Source organism: Coenobita brevimanus, chromosome 65 (assembly GCF_032717465.1).
Source record: "Coenobita brevimanus isolate Jiangsu-jjx chromosome 65, ASM3271746v2, whole genome shotgun sequence".
Taxonomy (NCBI): Eukaryota; Metazoa; Arthropoda; class Malacostraca; order Decapoda; family Coenobitidae; genus Coenobita; species Coenobita brevimanus.
The window spans coordinates 45,237,915-45,256,595 of record NC_137018.1 but is presented as its reverse complement, the minus strand read 5'-3'; the positions used below and the strand labels follow the sequence as shown (position 1 = coordinate 45,256,595).

The 18,681-nt window shown below is 44.3% G+C and overlaps 1 protein-coding gene across 1 annotated transcript in view; it reads left to right on the top strand.

Moving 5' to 3' along the window:
* Pez (protein tyrosine phosphatase non-receptor pez) overlaps positions 1-12,214 on the top strand; it is a 76,610-nt gene extending 64,396 nt beyond the window's left edge. The window contains exons 19-20 of the mRNA XM_080276591.1: positions 1,223-1,382; positions 11,045-12,214. Of these exons, the coding sequence (XP_080132717.1) occupies positions 1,223-1,382; positions 11,045-11,340 (456 nt within the window). The 3' untranslated portion in view covers positions 11,341-12,214. The remainder of the gene's footprint in view (positions 1-1,222; positions 1,383-11,044) is intronic.
* Positions 12,215-18,681: the final 6,467 nt, after the last annotated feature.

Genomic DNA, 18,681 nt, shown 5'->3' with positions numbered 1-18,681 from the left:
TGTGTGTGCGATTGTGTAGGGCAGTTGGCTTGAGTCAGATGAGGATCCCATACATAGGTAAGCCAAGATTCCAGAGGGCTATAATAGCCAAAATGATGTGTGAATAGTTGATTGGTCCATTTCCCTTGGCATGCTGTTTAGTATTCCCATTTTTGCACTTTTCTTGTTTCTTGCTCCAATTTCATTCAGTCTCTGGATATACTGCCAGAGCATGTTTCCAGCTCAGAAGATGACACATCTGCCCTGCATAGTCCCTGGTCATCCTTGATCAAGGTGTTGCATCCAATACCTACCAAAAAGGTAGTAGACTAGTGGTTACCATCATCCTGGGAGGTATTAATCTGGGAGTAACATGGGGACAAGGACTGGTAGCTGGCCTTGCTTTTTACAACACTCCCAGCTGGGGAACTCAGCCATATTTACCAAACAGTCTACTATTCATACATATCTCCTATGCACAGCTCATCCTGTGAGGGGCTTTGCCTTCTCCTCATTACCTAAACCTCTTCATTTGCAATAACCATGTTCTGAATCTGGCCAGGCACTGTCGGCCACAAGAAGGTGACTAATTGCATGTGATCAGTAAGTGTACTTGGCCAGACTGACTGGGGTAGAGAAACTACAGTTATAACTTTCAACCAGTGCTTAGATGGGAAAAAGGGTCAAGCAAGGATGATGAATGAATAAGAAACAGTGTTCTTGTGTACTGAGTTGTTATTACATTACTGTCTATTTGGAGAGCACCTTGCAACTTTTCCTAGTAAAAATTGTGTTTAATCATTCTTGACAGACAGGTACTCAGTGATATAAAAATCTTAAATTTATCAATGCTTTTTCATCCTCATGAGAGTTTTATATGAATTTCTCTTCCATGCATATGCATAGTCACTTTTGAAGGTTGTACTAATATTCTTATTAAGCAGTAGACCTGGTGGAGAGTTTCATAAAAAGTCATCATCCTTTTTACCATTTTCCCCACCTGAGGATGGGGTGGGGTAGGATCCAGATGACAAAGAAAATATGAAAGGGGGAACACCATCAACGTGTATTCACATATCATTCAGGGCCCCTAGAATACAAGCTCCATCTCACTGACCTAAGTTAGTGTGTGCATGCACATCCATGTGCATGCATGCATCTGTGCATGCATGTGTGTGTGTGTATTTTCAGATGCATTTTGAGTTGCCATGTCAGTTTCTAATATATTCATTCATGGTGGCAGTTCCGAGTGTTTCGGAAGCACAGCACAGTGACTGGTTCGCATGTGACCTGCCGTCTTCAAGTGGTGGATGCAGCATCCCGTAAAAGCCGCACCATCTGGCACCTTCAGTACACTGACTGGGCTGATCATGGCTGCCCGGACCACATTCAAGGCTTCATCAGTGAGTAAAAGGAATTATTGGAGGGTAGGATGCCATATTGTGATCTAGGAGATATTGCTATGAGAGTAAAGAACCACAGGCTGACTTCATTTTGAGAAAACACTGTGTTGTTGTAGTAATATGTACTCTTTCCACTTTTGGGAAGAGAAGTAAGGTTAAGAATGATGATGGTTATGATTTGTGTTTCTTAACCCTCTCATGTGATGCAAAACAAGTCAAAATGATGTTAGACTGAAGAGGAACCGATGATGCACTTATCAGTGTTGGTCTGACTGGATGCCAATTAGGCAATTCTGGACAAAAATGTTCACCAAAAATAAAGTTTTAGCGTGAAGTGTGTCAGTCTTTGCTGCATCATAGGAGAGGGTGTCTATTTCAAGGCCAACACTCAAATGGTCGGCTTTCTCTCGGCTTTTGGTGGGGCGAAGGGTGCGAGTGGGTGATATTTTTGGTGACTGGAAAACTATTGATCGTATCAAAATTCCAAGTCTACCACATGAAAGCTCATGAAATTCTGCATATGCTGTATGCATATGCTTAGCTCTTGCATGGTGTGGGAAAATATTGTGGTAGGGTGTTGGGAAGTTATTTTCACTGTGGAAAGACAGTATTCACATTTCATTTGGTTCTTTCACTGTACAGTATAATCATATTTATCGGGTCAGTGACCAACCTCACTCCTGTATCTCCTTAGTCATTCAGCGTTTCAGCAGTCAACCCAAACACACCTGTTTCCATCCTCATCTATATCCTGCCTATTGCCCTGCTCACAGTAGCGGCGTCAGTCAAAGGCCAAGGGCCAAACACTGGATCTGCTGGCTTCAAACCTTCCCTGTCCCAGTCAGACTCCTCATTCAACAACCGTCTGTAATGCTCTCTCCATGCTTCTTTAATATCCCCACTGTTCACCACTACCCTTCCCTCATCATTCTTTGCACACTGCACACCTATGATATCCCTCCTCTTACTCTTGATCTGATTTGCCACCTGAAATATCACATTCTTCCTTTCCGCATGATTTAGGTTATCAAGTAAGTCTTGATGACTCAGACTGCCCTGTAAACCACTTTTCTAGCCCTACACTTGGCAGCCAAGTATTCCTCTTTGTCACCACCCTTCTTCCATTCCCGGAAAAGCCTTCTTTTGTCCGTAACTGTAACTTCTACACCCTCATCCCACCACCAAGTTACTGTATGTCTTGGTGGGCCTCTTGTCCATCCACATACTGAATCAGTAACTCTCAAGAGGTTGCTCTTGAGGGCTTAGTGCTGCTCATTAACACTTCTGTCAACATCTCCCTGTTTAGTCACCACTCTCTTCATCTCGCTGTACTGTAGAAGGTATCCCATACTGTGCGTTTTGAATTGTGACCCACATGGTGCCTACTCCCTAGTGCTGTGTCTTTGCCTGTGTGCTCTGTACTGCATGGTGTACTACTATACCCTCCATCAGTGCCAACACTAGATGAGTACAGTATGATTATGAATATATTATGTACTGTATTACTGTACTCTTTGTACAGGATCAATACTGTACAGTTTTTTTATGCTTAATTTTAACCTTTTACCCATGGGCAATATTTTAAGAAAGTTTTCAGGATGGAGGTTCGAAACAGATAGTGACACATTATCTGTTGTGATGCCAAATGGATAGCCAGTATGCAATATCCAGTGTGGAGGTTGCCTGAATTATTGCCAGACACTTTGATCCTATAAGCCACAAACAAATTGTCTTTTTCGGTCTGCCTTTTGCAACCCTACCCCCAGCATTCACATTACTCACTTTCCACACCCAGTTGTCATCATCCATCCTATTCTCAAGCCCAAACCATCTCAGTCTACCCCTCCTCACCACACCACCAATTTACAGTATTCCAGTTCCATCCTGCCTTTCGACTCTTCGGTCATAAACCTAGCCCCCCCTCCCCCCAGGCCTCACATTCAGGTACCCATTACACATCCATCTAATCATTGTCATTTCTGTACCTTTGAGCCTACAAATATCCTCTTCCTTTACTGCCTAGGTCTCACTAACATACAGCATTACACTCCTATCTCATGCAGCATACAAAGATCCCCTTTAGCACAGAGGGAGAGCCCTCTCAGTGTCAGGAGGCAACAGCTCCCTGAACTTCACTCCTTACCTTAGCCACAAAGCTAGCTCCAGCTCCAGCCCCACCTCCCAGCATAACATGTACCCCAGGCAACAAAACTCTGCCTCACACTCAAGAGATTCTTCAGCGAGGTCAATCCTTTCACGCTTGACAAGCTCTGCATGCTCTCCCCAACATACAGCAAACAGAAAATCAACATTATCTCACAGTCTGCCTCACACTACATCTGTTATGCAGCCACTTACCACAAATACTGCACAAAGTTGAGTTACTTTTGACACCCTTGTGGCAAACCATGCATGACCACTCTCCATTTGCTTGAACAATAGTCACCAGCCCTAGATATCAGCACGTTTTGTTTTATCCACATACTGTAAGTACTATAGTTATATTGTACATATATATATATATATATATATATATATATATATATATATATATACATATATGAGCCTTTGTGGTACAGTGGTAGAGTGTGCGTTTCGTACACGGGTGGACCAGGGTTCGTTCCCCGCCAGGGTAATAACCTTTGGGAGTGTTCACCCGGCCACGTACTGCATTGGCGGACACAAGGGGTGCTGTGGTTGAACCAGTGCCGCTTACTATAAAGTATGCTTGCACCCAGTCGGCTTGCGTGGGCCGATTACACTTGGTTCACAGACTACACACACATCCAGAGCCACTCCAACACTACAATTACACTTACAAGCACTTCTCACCCCACATACAATCTCTACCAGACTACCTAAGCCACTTGGTAGAGATACATTGGCTATATCATCCCGACTTCGGTCGGGATAGGCCGGTCCTGCAGTGGATACTCAAATGACTGATGATGATGATGATGACGATATATATATACACAGTAATCCCCGTAATATCCGGACGCCCAATTTCCGGGCATCCCCACTTACCGGACATTTTCGTCCCGGGATCCAATATTCCCAAAATGGGCCAAAAAACGCAAAAAATTTTTTAAAAATCCGACTTTTTCCCGCCCGCAATTTGAACTTGGTGCACGCGGCGAGGGCCAGCTGTGTTTTGGTGCATCGTTCTGCCGCCGTCCACTAGAGCGCCCCTGCATCCTCCCCACTTACCGCCCGTCTCTCGTTGTGTGTGCACGCTCGTCGTCATGGCCGCCCATTTGCTCGCGTTTGTGGTGGTGCCTTACCTGCTGCAGGCTCTCCTGCTGCTCTCGTGCCTCTTCTTCATGTGTGTGATGATGGCCCCGCTGCCTGAGAAGAGGTAGAGAGTGGTTTTGACTCTAGAGAAGAAGAGGGAGATATTCGACAAGGTGGATGCGGGATGGTCTTCCTCACGCATCCTTTGTGAGTTCAACCTGGCCCGATCTACTTTGTTTGATATCGAGAGATCCCGAGACAAACTCATACAGTACACGGCTGACTTCTCGTCGAAAAGCAAATGCAACGTGGAGAGGAAGGTGATGTTTACTTCCAAGTATGCAGAAGTCGACCGCTCTATGTTGATTTGGTATCGACAGCAACATGCTACTGGTGTGATGGTGCGTGGCACAGAGCTGAAGGCTGCTGCTGAGAAGTTCGCAAGTCTTCACGACGCCCGAAACTTCAAGGCATCCGAGGGTTGGCTCTTCGCGTTCAAGTTATGACATGGCCTTACCAACCGTAAGTTTCATGGCGAAGCTTTGGACATTATCGAGGATGGAGTAGACGAGTCTCGGCACAAGGTGAAGCGCTTGATCGGCAGGGAGGGCCTCACTCTCGGTCAAGTCTACAACGCTGACGAAACTGGTTTATTCTATCGCTCTTTGCCTATGAACACTCTAGCCAAGAAGACGGAGAAGCATGTACTTGGCCACAAGCTCTCCAAGCAGCGGATATCTGCTTTGTGTTGTGCCAATGCTAACGGCATGCACCAGCTTAAGCCCGTTATTGTTGGCCGTGCAAAGCAGCCTCGGTGTCTTTGTGGGGTGATGGATGTCCTTCCTGTCGTCTGGTACCATTCCTTGAAGGCATGGTTCACTGCCCACATCTTCAAAGACTGGTTCCACCGCCATTTTGTCAAGGAGGTCATCCATTACCAGACGGAGAAACTGGGAATCCCACGCGACCAGGTAAAGCCCCTCTTTCTCCTCAACGATGCACGTGCTCACCCGTGCGACAAGGACTTGGTGGCTGAGAATGGCCGCATTAGGTGCATGTTTCTGCCACCTAATACTATTGCTCTCATCCAACCAATGGACCAAGGAGTGATCGTGGCAACGAAGAGGCTGTACCGAAGGAGGTTCCTGGACAAGGTGATGGTTGTTCTTGAGGACGAGGACGAGCGCAGGGAGGGACGGGACACGCGAGGCCGGCGGACTTTGGAAAACCTTCGCTGCTACAACATCAAGTCTGCCATCTACAACTGGGCCAGTGCATGGAAGGAAGTCCCTGTCAACACTCTAGAAAATGGTTGGTCTCATCTGCTTCTCAGAACGGATGTGGAGCACGATTTCCTAGGTTTTGACGTGGATGACTTCCATGCACGTCTACATGCACATGGGGACGATGTTGATGTGGACGAAGTGCGTGAGTGGTTGGATGACGACGAGGGCGATCCTGTGTATCAGACCATGTCTGATGTCAAGATCTCATCTTCAGTTGCAGGTGTCAGTACCCAGCTTGATGATTCCGACGAGGACGGTGACGATGATGCGGACTCCTCTCAGCATGACACTACTCCAGCCATCCCCAAGCTGAGCGCATTCTGAGAACATGTAGAGTTCGTTCTGGACTACCTGGAATACCCAGACTGCGACAGGGAGATGGGGCCCTTGGGACTTGTGGAGGAAGTGCACGCTTTCAGGCAGCACATAATTAAACGTCAAAATCTTCGTTCCTTGCGTCAATCAACTATTGACAGCTTTTTCAGGCCCGTGACCCCTGCTGTGCCCAGCCCTGGCTCCAGTCCATTGCCTCCCCAAGACAGGCCCTTATGCTTCGAGCCACATCCCAGCACATCAGACACGGTGGAGTCACCACTTGACGTGAGTTTGTGCCTCTCTTCAGAGTCGTCTGCAGTGAGTACTCCATCACCACGACCCAGCGACGCACCCCAAGGTCACCTGCAAGAGCTACTCTCAGACTCTGACAGTGATTAAACGCCTAGAACTTCTCCACTAGACCACACGGGAATTTACAGTGTTGTGCAGTGAAAATAACAGTGCATAGTGTTAAGAAATTAGAATTCTGAGTGAAAAGACAAAGATTTAACCCGTCACGTCCCGAGCTTTTTCACACCTCTGACACCCCCCAATCCCGAGGTATTTTCGAAAAATTTTTTTTTGGCTAAAACCTCCGCTTTTGGTGAGAAACATCGAAAATACATAGAGAAATTGCTCACCTGAGATTTAAAATACTTGATCCAGGTACGAGTACCTCCTTACCTGACTGGGTTTTCTAACAGGCTGGCACCAAAGAAAACGAGTTCTATAGGAGGGTAACTATTTCACACCACTCATAAACGATATTTATTTATTTACTTGGTACGAATTTATATGTAGTACGAGAGTACAGTACTCGTCAGAAGTATTCAGCGTTGTCCGCCGGGCGCGCAATACTTATGGCCCAAAAAGAATCACCCATTTTTGGGGGTAAGAATTGAGCCACAAGTTTGAGCTCCGAGCATGACGTCACGGTAGCCTGAGGCCTTCCGACACGCTGGTTGGTTCCCGCCTCAGTCGCCCACGGGCTGCCTGAGAGAGAGGAACTCCGCCGAGTGTCCCTCTCAAATTGCGCCATTTTTTACCGAGTGTCCCGCAGTGTTTTGGCCTTTAAAGCTTTGTTATGGCACCTACCCGTGAACTATCGAGTGAAATCATATCCCAGATCATTGCTCTAAAGGAGGCAGGCCACCAGACAAAGGAAATTAGTGAATTGGTTGGTGTGGCACGATCGACAGTGCGTCGTTGGTGTGCGCGGTTTCGGGAGGAAAACAGTGGTGAAGTTCCCACAAAGAAACCGAGGTCTGGTAGGCCTAGGAAAACTTCCCCAAGGTCTGTTAATGTTTTAAAACGTGCAGTGGAGTTTAATCCTCGTGTGAGTGCAAGGAAAATTAAGGAGAGCAACCCGGAAGTGTTTGGTGAGGTGTCAGTGAGAACAGTGTCTCGTAGGGTGCATGAGCTTGGTTACACAAGTCACAGGCCTGTGAAAAAGCCTCTTCTCTCTAGCAGCCAGAGAATTCGTAGGCTTGCCTTTGCTAATAAATATCTAAACTGGGGTGAGGAGCAATGGTTGTCAGTGTTGTGGTCTGATGAGGCAACGTTTAGTGTTACCTGTAACAGAGGAGCACGCAAAGGTAGTGACCCACTTGACCCACGGTATGTAGAAAGCACAGTTAAACATCCTGATTCACTCATGGTATGGGGTTGTTTCTCAGGGAAGGGTTTGGAGAAGCTTGTTGTACTTCCCAAGAACCTCAGAGTGAATCAGGATGTTTACCTGGAGCTTCTGTGTGATCATTTACCAGACTCCTTCGAGCTAACAGGTGCACGAGTGTTTCAGCAGGACGGTGCACCTGCTCACAAGGCCAAATCGGTCACCAATTGGCTTCGTGACTGCGAGGTATCATTCATGACAGACTGGCCAGGAAATAGCCCAGACCTCAACCCGATTGAAAACCTCTGGTACCTCGTAAAGAAGAGTTTCCAAGGGAAGGACGTGAGCTCTCTGCCTAAGCTGGAAGCCGCCATTCGTGACTCCTGGGACAAAATACCCCTCCAGCACCTCAGGAGCCACGCCCTTTCACTTCCAAGACGTCTCAGGTCCGTGAAGAAACGTAAAGGCTACCCTACGAAGCACTAAAGGTAAATAAAATGCATTATTTATATGTTTTTTCAATGTTGAAAGGTTTGTTTCTCAGGAGGGACGCAGGGCGCTCCATACTTCTGACGAGCACTGTATATTGGTTTTCAAACAGTAATATTGGCATTATAAGCATTGTTTCACTCACTAACTCATCACCATACCTGACCTTCTTGTGCCACATTACCTGATCATTATTTCTGACTGTTTCTTCCTCTAATGCTAAGTAAACTTTGTCCTCCACATTTTCATCAATTGGGGAATCACTCTGGCCCTGAATATCTTTACTGGCCAGGTCACTGGTAACAGGTGAATTGCCGTGACAATGGCATGAGGGGGGGAGGGGGGAGGTTATGCAGTGTAAGGCATTGTCCCTGCTTGGCATCTTGTAGAGGAATAGAGGAAGGTGTCCCGTGTATATGTACGAAAAATCACGCGCAAAAATTGAAAATTGTGCAAATTAGGGCCTTGCAATTGCACGACGTACCAGTACGTCGTCGGGACTGGCAAATGCAAAATGTTGCAACGTACCCATACGTCGACGGGACAGGGCGGGTTAATAGCCTTTCAATGTAACGTAAATTAATTAGTGTGTGTTATGTTTTGAAAGTGGTTTTATGAGTGGAAAGACTTTAAGTGCAGAGTGCAACACTTATTTCATTAAGGTACAATGGAGCACAATTAAGACGAGTGTGCAATGTTAAGAGAATCGAATTCTGAGTGCAAATGACTAAGTTCAGTGCAAGACTTCATGTACAGTGTACTGCAAGTGCTTCAGAAACTCCTCCTTACTGTCAGAGTCTGAGAGGAGGCGGGTTTTTCATCGAGATGGCCAGGGACTTGCTGTAAGTACCCAGAATGTTTCATATAGTACTGTTTTTTCCATACTGTACTTTGGAGAAAGCATATGATAGGGTGGATAGACAAGGATTGTGGAAGGTTTTAAGAATATATGGAATAGATGGAAAGTTGTTGAATGCTGTGAAGAGTATGTATGATGGTGCTAAGGCTGCAGTGCATGTGAATGGTGAACTAAGTGAATTTTTCTCTTTGGAGGTTGGGTTGAAACAGGGATGTGAATTTTTCTCTTTGGAGGTTGGGTTGAAACAGGGATGTGTCATGTCTCCGTGGTTGTTCAGTCTGTTCATGGTTGGGGTAATAAAAGAGGTACAGGGCAGGGTAGTGGATGTTGGAGTGGCCCTGGTGAGAGAGGGTAGTGTTTGGAAACTCCCTGTACTGTTGTTTGCAGATGATACTGTGTTGTTGAGTGAAGACAAAGGGGAGCTGCAAGGCTTGGTGGATGAGTTTGGGAGAGTGTGCAAGAAACGGAATCTAAAGGTGAATGTAGGGAAGAGTAAAGTGATGGTCTTTGAGAGAGGTGAAGTCAGTGACTGTACAGCGAGGTTGGATGGTGAGGAAATGGAAAATGTGAGTACATTTAAGTACTGTACGGTACTTGGGTAGTGTGATGAGTAAGGATGGAGGTTTGGAGGGTGAAGTGCTTAAAAGGGTACAGCAGGGAAGAAAAGTTGCTGGTTCTTTGAAAGCAGTGATAAGAAACAGGGAAGTGAAAAAGTTACTACATGACAGTATTGTTATACCAACTCTAACGTATGGAAGTGAAGCTTGGACATTGTTGGAAGGACACAAGTCAAAAGTGACAGCAGTGGAAATGAGTTATTTAAGAGGAGCCTGTGGAGTCACATGGAGAGACAGGCTGACGAATGAGGATATAAAGGAGCGTTGTGGTGTGGATGTGGATGTGATAGGAAGTGTTATGAGGAACACACTGAGGTGGTTTGGCCATGTGGAGAGGATGGAGGGTGATAGACTGACGAAGAGAGTGTATGTGAGTGAGGTGGAGGCCAAGGATGAGATGGAGGGATGAGGTGGAGAGGTATATGAGAGAGGGAGGTGTGAGTTGGGAGCAGGGCAGTGAAATGATGGGGGACAGGACGACGTGGAGGCGATTTGTTTGTGGCTACCCAAACGGGATTGAGGCGTCTGGCAATAGATAGATAGACTTACCTCTAACATCTCATTTCACTCTTTTATGTCCCTTATTGGTGTGAATAGGATCTTAGGTGCTATGCATGTGCAGTAGGGAGGTGTTTTTCTGAGTTAGGCTAGGTTAGGGTCCATAACTACCAGTCCAGAACCCAGGGACTTGTTGTAAGTACCCAGAATGTTTAATATTGTATAAACTCACGTCTAAAACCTCATTTTATGGTTCTTTTGCATTTATTTCAGTCTTTTATGTCCCTTATTGGTGTGATTTGGGTCTTAAATAGGTGCTATGCATGTCCAGAGGGAGTTGTATTGGTGTTTTTCAGAGTTAGGGTCCATAAGTACAAGTCCAGGAGGCTTGGGCCCAATATCTGGACATGCCTTTGGCTCTATTACATCGGATATTGGAGGAATTAGTGTGTATATATATATATATATATATATACACATACAGTATCATAGTCATAATCTTCTGTAACAAACAACCTTGGAAGGACCATTAGGTTTGTTGCTGTTTGCTTTCCTGTGTACTCCCTTGTACTTTGTACCTCTCTTGTTTGAAGGGAAATAATTTATAATTGTAACTTCTTTACTATGAGAAATCTCTTATGCCAAGGAAAATTGTCTGGGAGATCCTTTATGCACATACAGCATTTTAAGATAGCCTTCTATTCAGGCACATTGTGTCGTCTTTCAACTCACTCGCTTTCCCTTGACAGGTTTCCTGGAGGAAATGTCAACCTTACGCCGGTACACATACCAGGAGGTAAGAGGTGTTGGCCGCAACCGCAACACCCCAGTTCTGGTGCACTGCTCTGCTGGTGTGGGGCGGTCGGGTGTCACTGTGCTGTGTGACTTGTTACTTGAGGCTGCTGATCACAACCTGCCTCTTGACCCACCCAAGGTCCTTCTCCATCTTCGGCAGCAGAGAATGGCACTAGTGCAGACTATTGGACAATACAGGTTTGTATATCAGGTCATTATAGCATACCTCAACCGGGCTAGACTCATCTAAATTTAGCCTGAGTGATAGTTACTAATTCCTAAAAAGTCTTATACATAACTGTTGATAAAGAAAACTTTATTATTCTGCCATATTCAGACTGCTCCATGTGGAATGTGTCCTCAAGGTAAAAAAAGTCTCATGTCATACTGAATACCGTACAGGAAAACAGCATACTGTGTATGTTTTCCTTTGGCTGATGATGTCATACAGCATATCTATGCCAGAATTACTTCCACTTAAATGCTTAGCTACAGCTGAAGATGTATATGGTCTGTTATAATTGTACAGTTTATATTTATTATGGCTGTTGTTGAAGCTGAGTAATCATAGCTTTTTTATTATTATTATTACTATTATTACTACTACTACTTATATTATAATGAGAACTAGCATGTCTTTCATCATAGTGGAACTAGCAAGGGATGCAGGACAATATAAGAAAATGTCCAGTGTTGCTGCAGACTTTTGCTTTGCAGTACAGTATTATAAATGACAATCAGCAGTGACTGTGACACCTGCATGGTCTTATAATCATGTGCCTTAACTGCCAGCCTCTCGTGCTTTTCAAACTAAGTCAGCATATCGCTATTTTACTCCTTGCTTGTGGCAGACGCATGAACAATGTGCATACTCGTAGGTTTATTATGTATTTTTAAAGTTTTAACAAAAGAGACATTTTTAAGTCAAGCTGTAGTATATTTTTTATTGTTGTAGCTACTTCATGCGGCCAATAAAATGTCTTTGTACAGTGAGTGTTCAGTACAAATTGTGTTCATACGTGTGATGCCATTAAGTGTTTTTTACCTAATCATTCTTCTTAGTCTGTATTTACAGTACTTCCCTCCCACCAGTGTCTTCTTAACTAAAATAAATCTGATGTATTTATCACCAAAGTATATTTTGGTATTTTAATTGGATTTTATTATTAAAATTGTAAAATATGAGAAATGCATATTATTGATGACCCGCATGTGTTACAGAATTGTATAGTATAAGGAAACATTGATTCTTGCAAAAGTTGATGGTAAAAGTGTTAACTTTGAAAAGGCATTAACTATAGAGTAGTTTGGCATCCATCATAAACATCATCCTAACCTCTTTCTTCCCATCTAAGGATGTGAGGTGAGGTAGGATTCAGATATCAAGGAAAGAAAAAGCATGAAGGAAGAATTATCATCTACATGTCCAGTGAAATGGGCCAGACTGTTTCACATACCAATGAAGACCCAAGAATCCTGACACCACAAGCTCAGCCATCTGCACATATTTTTTGGTATTGTTCTATATAGATGGATTTCACATTGCCCACTCTACAGTGAATCATTCAACACATAGGTAATGTCAGTGAGTAAATGGCAAGTAAATAGCAGGGAGCAGACTGCAGCACCAGTCGAACATGGCAGTACTCCCGAGGTGGACAGCAAGCTGGTGGTAGGGAGAGCTGGAGCTTCCGTATCACCAGCCCTCAGGACCAGATCCTGACATCTCCCTTTGCTGAACATTTTGAGTGCTTTCATTTAAGAGTAGGCCAGCATACTCTCATAATACCTCTACCTGCAACTGTTTACACCACATTACATGCACATTAGTTATCACACCTTCTATTTCCATTCCCTCTTAGCAATGTCTGCTACATTAACATCAACAAATGAGGTAGTATCTTGGATTGCCACCACCGTCAGGGTACGGCTGGCAGCACAGGGTCCTCCCGTTCGCAATCAAGCAACTGTGCCGACAGCGACTATTGCAAACACAGTTCATACTCATCAGCAGAGAAGTGCAGGTTTGGCCTAATGCTTCTCTAATATCAGTGGTCTTAGTACCAATTAGAATTCCGTTCACTTTTTCCTTCAAACAGTATCCCCTCTAGCCCCGTTCCTCAGGGAATCCCAAATCTCTCCCGCTACCGAAATATCCCCGTTTTGTTCTCTTGGTTACCATCTCCTCACAGACTTACATAACAAGGGTGTCACCTGTTGTTATATCAAATCTGAATTTGCAGTTGACACTGTTTTGAACTTCACTTCAACTAATTTTGATTATTCATTGTATAAACTAAAGTATCTAAATATTACCAAATATTTCTGTGTAGTCTGTTGCTCCCCCAGTGCTTCATCAGAACCCAAGGTATTTGACTCCATATCCACACAGCTGACTATTCTTAACCTCGCCCTTAGCACTGAAATTGCCATTTTGGGTGATTTTAACATACATAATGTAGAATGGTTATTGCATTCTGCCAGGACTGACGATGCTGGTCTAGAATGTTTGCTGTTTGCAGAATTGTTTAATCTCATGCATTTGGTAAAGCAACCAACCAGAATACAGTACCAGATAATCCTGACCATGCTGGTCTAGAATGTTTGCTGTTTGCAGAATTGTTTAATCTCATGCATTTGGTAAAGCAACCAACCAGAATACAGTACCAGATAATCCTGACCATAATGCCTAACTCTTGGAACTATTCCTGACAAAATATCCAGATCAATACATGACAGAAGTACCCACTGGGATCCTCCGGCCACAATCTCATCAAAGCCTCATTAGTTGGTTCCCCCAAACCTCCCCATTCCAAACCTGTCAGGATGACCCGATGACCCTTTCATAGGGCAGACTGGGATGGATTTAGAAATTATCTTGCTGACATTCCATGGCAGTCTTTCTTCTTTAGTGATATCAGTTCTACCCAGTCCCACATTAATGACGATACAAGCTGGTGTGGAATTCTCCATACTCAGTCAACAGTTTCATTAAAAGGTCAGACCCCAAAATGATTTGATAGCAATTGTGCCAGAGCAACAGCCCGAAAATCATTATCCTATATCTCTTCTTTAAAATAAAAAACATTTGAATCGCTGTCAATTTAAAATTGCTAGAAACTGTGCAAAAACAATAATATCTATCAATATATCTATTGCCAGACGCCTTAATCCTGTAAGGGGTGGCCACAAACAAATTGCCTCTACGTCGCCCTGTCCCTCACCATTTCATTGTCCTGCTCCCAGCTCACACACCCCCTCTCTCATATACCTCTCCACTCCATCCCTCCATCTCATCCTTGGTCTCACCCTCCCTCTTCGCCCCCCCACCACTTCACTCACATACTCTCCTCATCAGTCTCTCGTTCTCCATCCTCTCCACATGTTCAAACCACCCCAGTGTGTTTCTCCTAACGCTTCCTATAATATCCATATCGACACCACAATGCTCCATCACTTCCTCATTTGTCAGTCTGTCTCTCCATGTGACTTCACATGCTCCTCTCAAATAACTCATTTCCACTGCTCTCATTCCTGACTTCCGCCCCTCCAACAAGGTCCAAGCTTCACTTCCATATGTTAGAGTCAGTATCACAATGCTGTCATGTAGTGGCAGTAATAAATGTTGCTAAATCAAACTTTCTTCACAACCAAGCATCTAAATTATTAAACAGTCCTAATGATAGTAGAATATTCTGGTGAACTCTCAGTTCTTTCAATAATAACTTGAACAAGTCATTACCCATTCCTCCACTAAATTCTTCAGGTGGTAACATTACAAATGACCCGCATGGTAAACCGAATATCCTTGCCAGAAATTCTACCTTACTGGAAGTCAGCCAGAACGACTCTGTACTAGAACTTGACTCTCCCAAAATTGCTGCAATTGGTATGTAGTAGATGGGGGTGCCCATCATCCACTCACTAAGTGTAGGGATGCCTTATGGTCTCTACACTGAGTGATAAGCCAAATGGCTTCCTGTAGCCAGGAAACCATTTCCTACACTGGGTGGTAACCATATAACCAGGATTTTTGGCCAGGTTAAGTGTTCCCCAGATTCCCTTATCTATAATCACTACATGATGGCAAACATTTCAGAGCCTTGGAGGGCCCAATACCTGTCCAGGGCCCCAACCAGATGGGCATATTCACATGGCCATGTGGAATGTGAGAGGTGTGAATGAGGAGAACAAGAGTGTGGAAGTGGTGAATGTGTTCAAGAGTGCAAGATGTGACGTGATGGCACTGTGTGAAGCAAAGATGATGTGTCAGCGTGAGATATATGTATGTCAAGTTCAGGTTTGAGAAGGTGAAAGTGGTAGTGATTGCAGCATATGCACTGTGTGATGACAGGAGTGAGAGAGAGAAAGACAGGTTTGGGGATGAGCTGGATGAAGCAGTGGGAGAAATGCCCAGGAACTATAAAGTGATTGTAGTGGGTGATATGAATGGAAGAGTAGGCACTGATCCTGATGACATAATGGGTTGAAATGGAATCGTTTTCGTTTTCAAAGGCTCCAACATGCTTGCATGCGTCAGCCTTGGTCACCTAATGGTGGTTATCCATGCTGCACAATCCAGTGCAGCCCCACTGTTTAGTCCCTTAACCCGGAGGTCACACTTAATGACCTCATCTCATGTCTTTCTCGGTCTACCCCTCATAACCCCACCCCCAGTATTAACACTTCTCACCTTCCTCACCCAATTATCATCCCCCATGCCAGAAGAAAATGATAATGGGAAGCAGCTGAAGGATACGTCAGTAAAGGAGGTTGTGCATTTGTAACTCATATTTCAAACACAAAGATGCACATAAATATACGTGGTACAGAGGGAATGGGGATCATGTTGAAAGGAGCCTGATTGGTTATGTGCTCATAGAGAGGTCGATGCTGGGAATGGTTGCCAATACGAAGGCTGTGAGACGATAATGTTGAGATCTGGCAGATCATGTGACTGTGGTATGCAAGATCAAGGTGAGAGGAGTGAGGTGGACCAGGAGAGACAGGAGCAGTCAGGGAGAAAGCCTGAAAGTTGAGAAGCTGAGGATCAAAGAAATGGCAGATGAATAGAGGACCAAAGTAGGGGAGGCATTAGAATCAATGAATTGGAATGAGGTGGATCTGGACAGCCTGCAGAAAGCATATACGGATTGCTTAGTCAGAAATGTTAAAGCAGTGTGTGGTGTGGCAAGAGTAACAACAAAGAAGAAAGGTATGGCATGGTGGGATGAAGAGGTTAAGAGAGGAAAAGAGGAAGAAGTGGCTTGGGTGGTTACAGGACAGGGGTTCAATTGAAATAACTGAATATACTGAGAGCAAGTAGCATGTAAAGAGACTAGTGAAGACGAAAAAGGAGGTGGTAAATAATAATCTAGGAAGAAAAATGAACGCAAATTACTCTGAAAATAGAAAGTTATTCTGGAAAGAGGTGCAGAAATGTATATGTGACAGCAGCAATAAATGTGAAACTGTGAAGGATGTAAGTGGTAGATTATTAACCCATGGGGATGAAGTAAGGACCAGATGGAAAAAATATTTTGAAAGCCCGATGAATGGGGATAGAGAGCAGAGCCACTGTAATCATGACTGGTTTTGGGGGTGTGCAGAGAAGGATCGCAGTGGTGGGAAACGTGACATTCGCACAGGTGAAGAATGCTGCGAAACGACTGAAAAATGGGAATGCAGCTGAAGTTGATGAGGCGCATGCAGAGATGATTAAGCGTAGTGGAGAAAGCGGAAGGAAGGGTTTGTTGGAGATATGTATGAAGGCATGGATGAGTGAAACTGTGCCAGCAGAGCAGGAAAAGGCTGTGATTGTACCCCTGTACAAAAATAAAGGTGAGCGAAGTGAGTGCAAGAATTATCGTGGCATAAGTTTATTGAATGGTAGGGAAGGTACAATATATATGGAAGACTTATTATAGAGAAAGTAAGAGAGATGTCAGAAGTCCTGGTGAGTGATGAACTGGGTGGCTTTAGGAGAAGCAGAGGATGTGTGAACTAAATATGTGCAATAAAATAGTGGAGAAGGCTTGTGAAAAGAGACTCCCAAAGTGTTTATGACATTCATGGATCTGGAAAAAGCATAAGACAAAGTAGACGAAGATGGATTGTGGAAGGTTTTTCCCATGTACGGTGTAGATTGTAAGCTGCTAGGTGCCGTTGAGTTTTTATGATGGTAGTGAGGCATGTGTAAGGGTAAATGGGCATCTAGGTGAATGGTTCACGATCGGTGTGGGCACGCGACAAGGCTGTGTGAATGTGATGTCCCCATGGTTGTTCAATATATATCTATGGATGGGGTGATGAGAAAAGTCAAAACACAAGTAATGGAGGGGGGATGGCATTGGCAATGAATAGTGATGGGTGGAATATCTCAAATTTGTTGTATGCTGATGGTGCAGTAGTACTTGCAAATACTGGACAAGAACTTGGTAGACTAATGCAGAGTTTTGCTGTTGTCTGTGAGTATCATGCCTTGAGAGTAAATGTAGAAAAGAGTAAAGTGATGGTTATTGAGAGAGAAGGTGATTCCCAGTGTGATGTCACAGTGAAAGAAAAGAGACTGGAATTTGTGAGAGAGTTCAAATACCTGGCTACAGCACTAGAAAAGAGAGGAAAATGTGCGAAAAGAAGTGGAAAGTAGAATGACACAAGGAAGGAAAGTAGCAGGTGCAATTAAGGCCTTGATAAGAAACAGAGGCTTGAGTGTTGCAGCTGCATGAGGTTTACATGAAGGAGTGTTAGTGCCAGCCTTAACATATGGATGTGAGACTGTGGTGTGGCATGAAAATGAAAAGTCAGGAGTGAGAGCAGTGGAGATGGGATTGCTGAGGAATGTATGTGGAGTATAGAGAGTGGATAGGATACAAAATAATGTGATTCGGGAAAGTTGTGGAGTGAGGAAAAATGTGGACACCAAAATCGAAGAGAGTGTATTGAGATGATATGGTCATGTGGAGAGAATGGATAACAACAGAGCAGTGAAAAAGGTATATCTGAGCAAATTTGAAGGAGGGAGGAGGCGAGGTAGTCCAAAGAGAAGGTGGAGGGATATGGTGGATGGGTATGTGAGGAAGAGAGGTTTGGAAGTCGGTGAGGCTAGGGGACTGACACGAGATCGAGCTGGCTGGATAAATATTGTGAGAAGAAGCCGTGTTCAGGGTTTTGGCATCCCTTTTTAATGTAACAGCATCTGGATTGACTCTATCGGATATGTTTATGTGAAGCTGTGGAACGTGGTGAACATTTTTAGCGTATCAGATGGAGCCAGGATTCCAGGGGCTTGAATGGTGAGCGAATTGAAGCGTGGCCCATTGGATTGGGCAAATTTGGGCTTTCTGGGCATTGCTACTTCTCACCCTGCCCAAAGATGGGAAAGGAGGTCTGGATGATGATGATGATGACGAAATACAAACTAGATAAGCAAAATCAGACCAAGACAACTTACCAGCCAAGAAAGCTCCAAGCCCAGATGGAATTCCTCCAATTGTTTTTAAAAAGTGTTCCACAGAACTTGCTTCTGTTTAGCAAAATTATTCAGGCTATGCATACAAGTTCATTCCCTGATTCTTGGAAACAAGCCAGT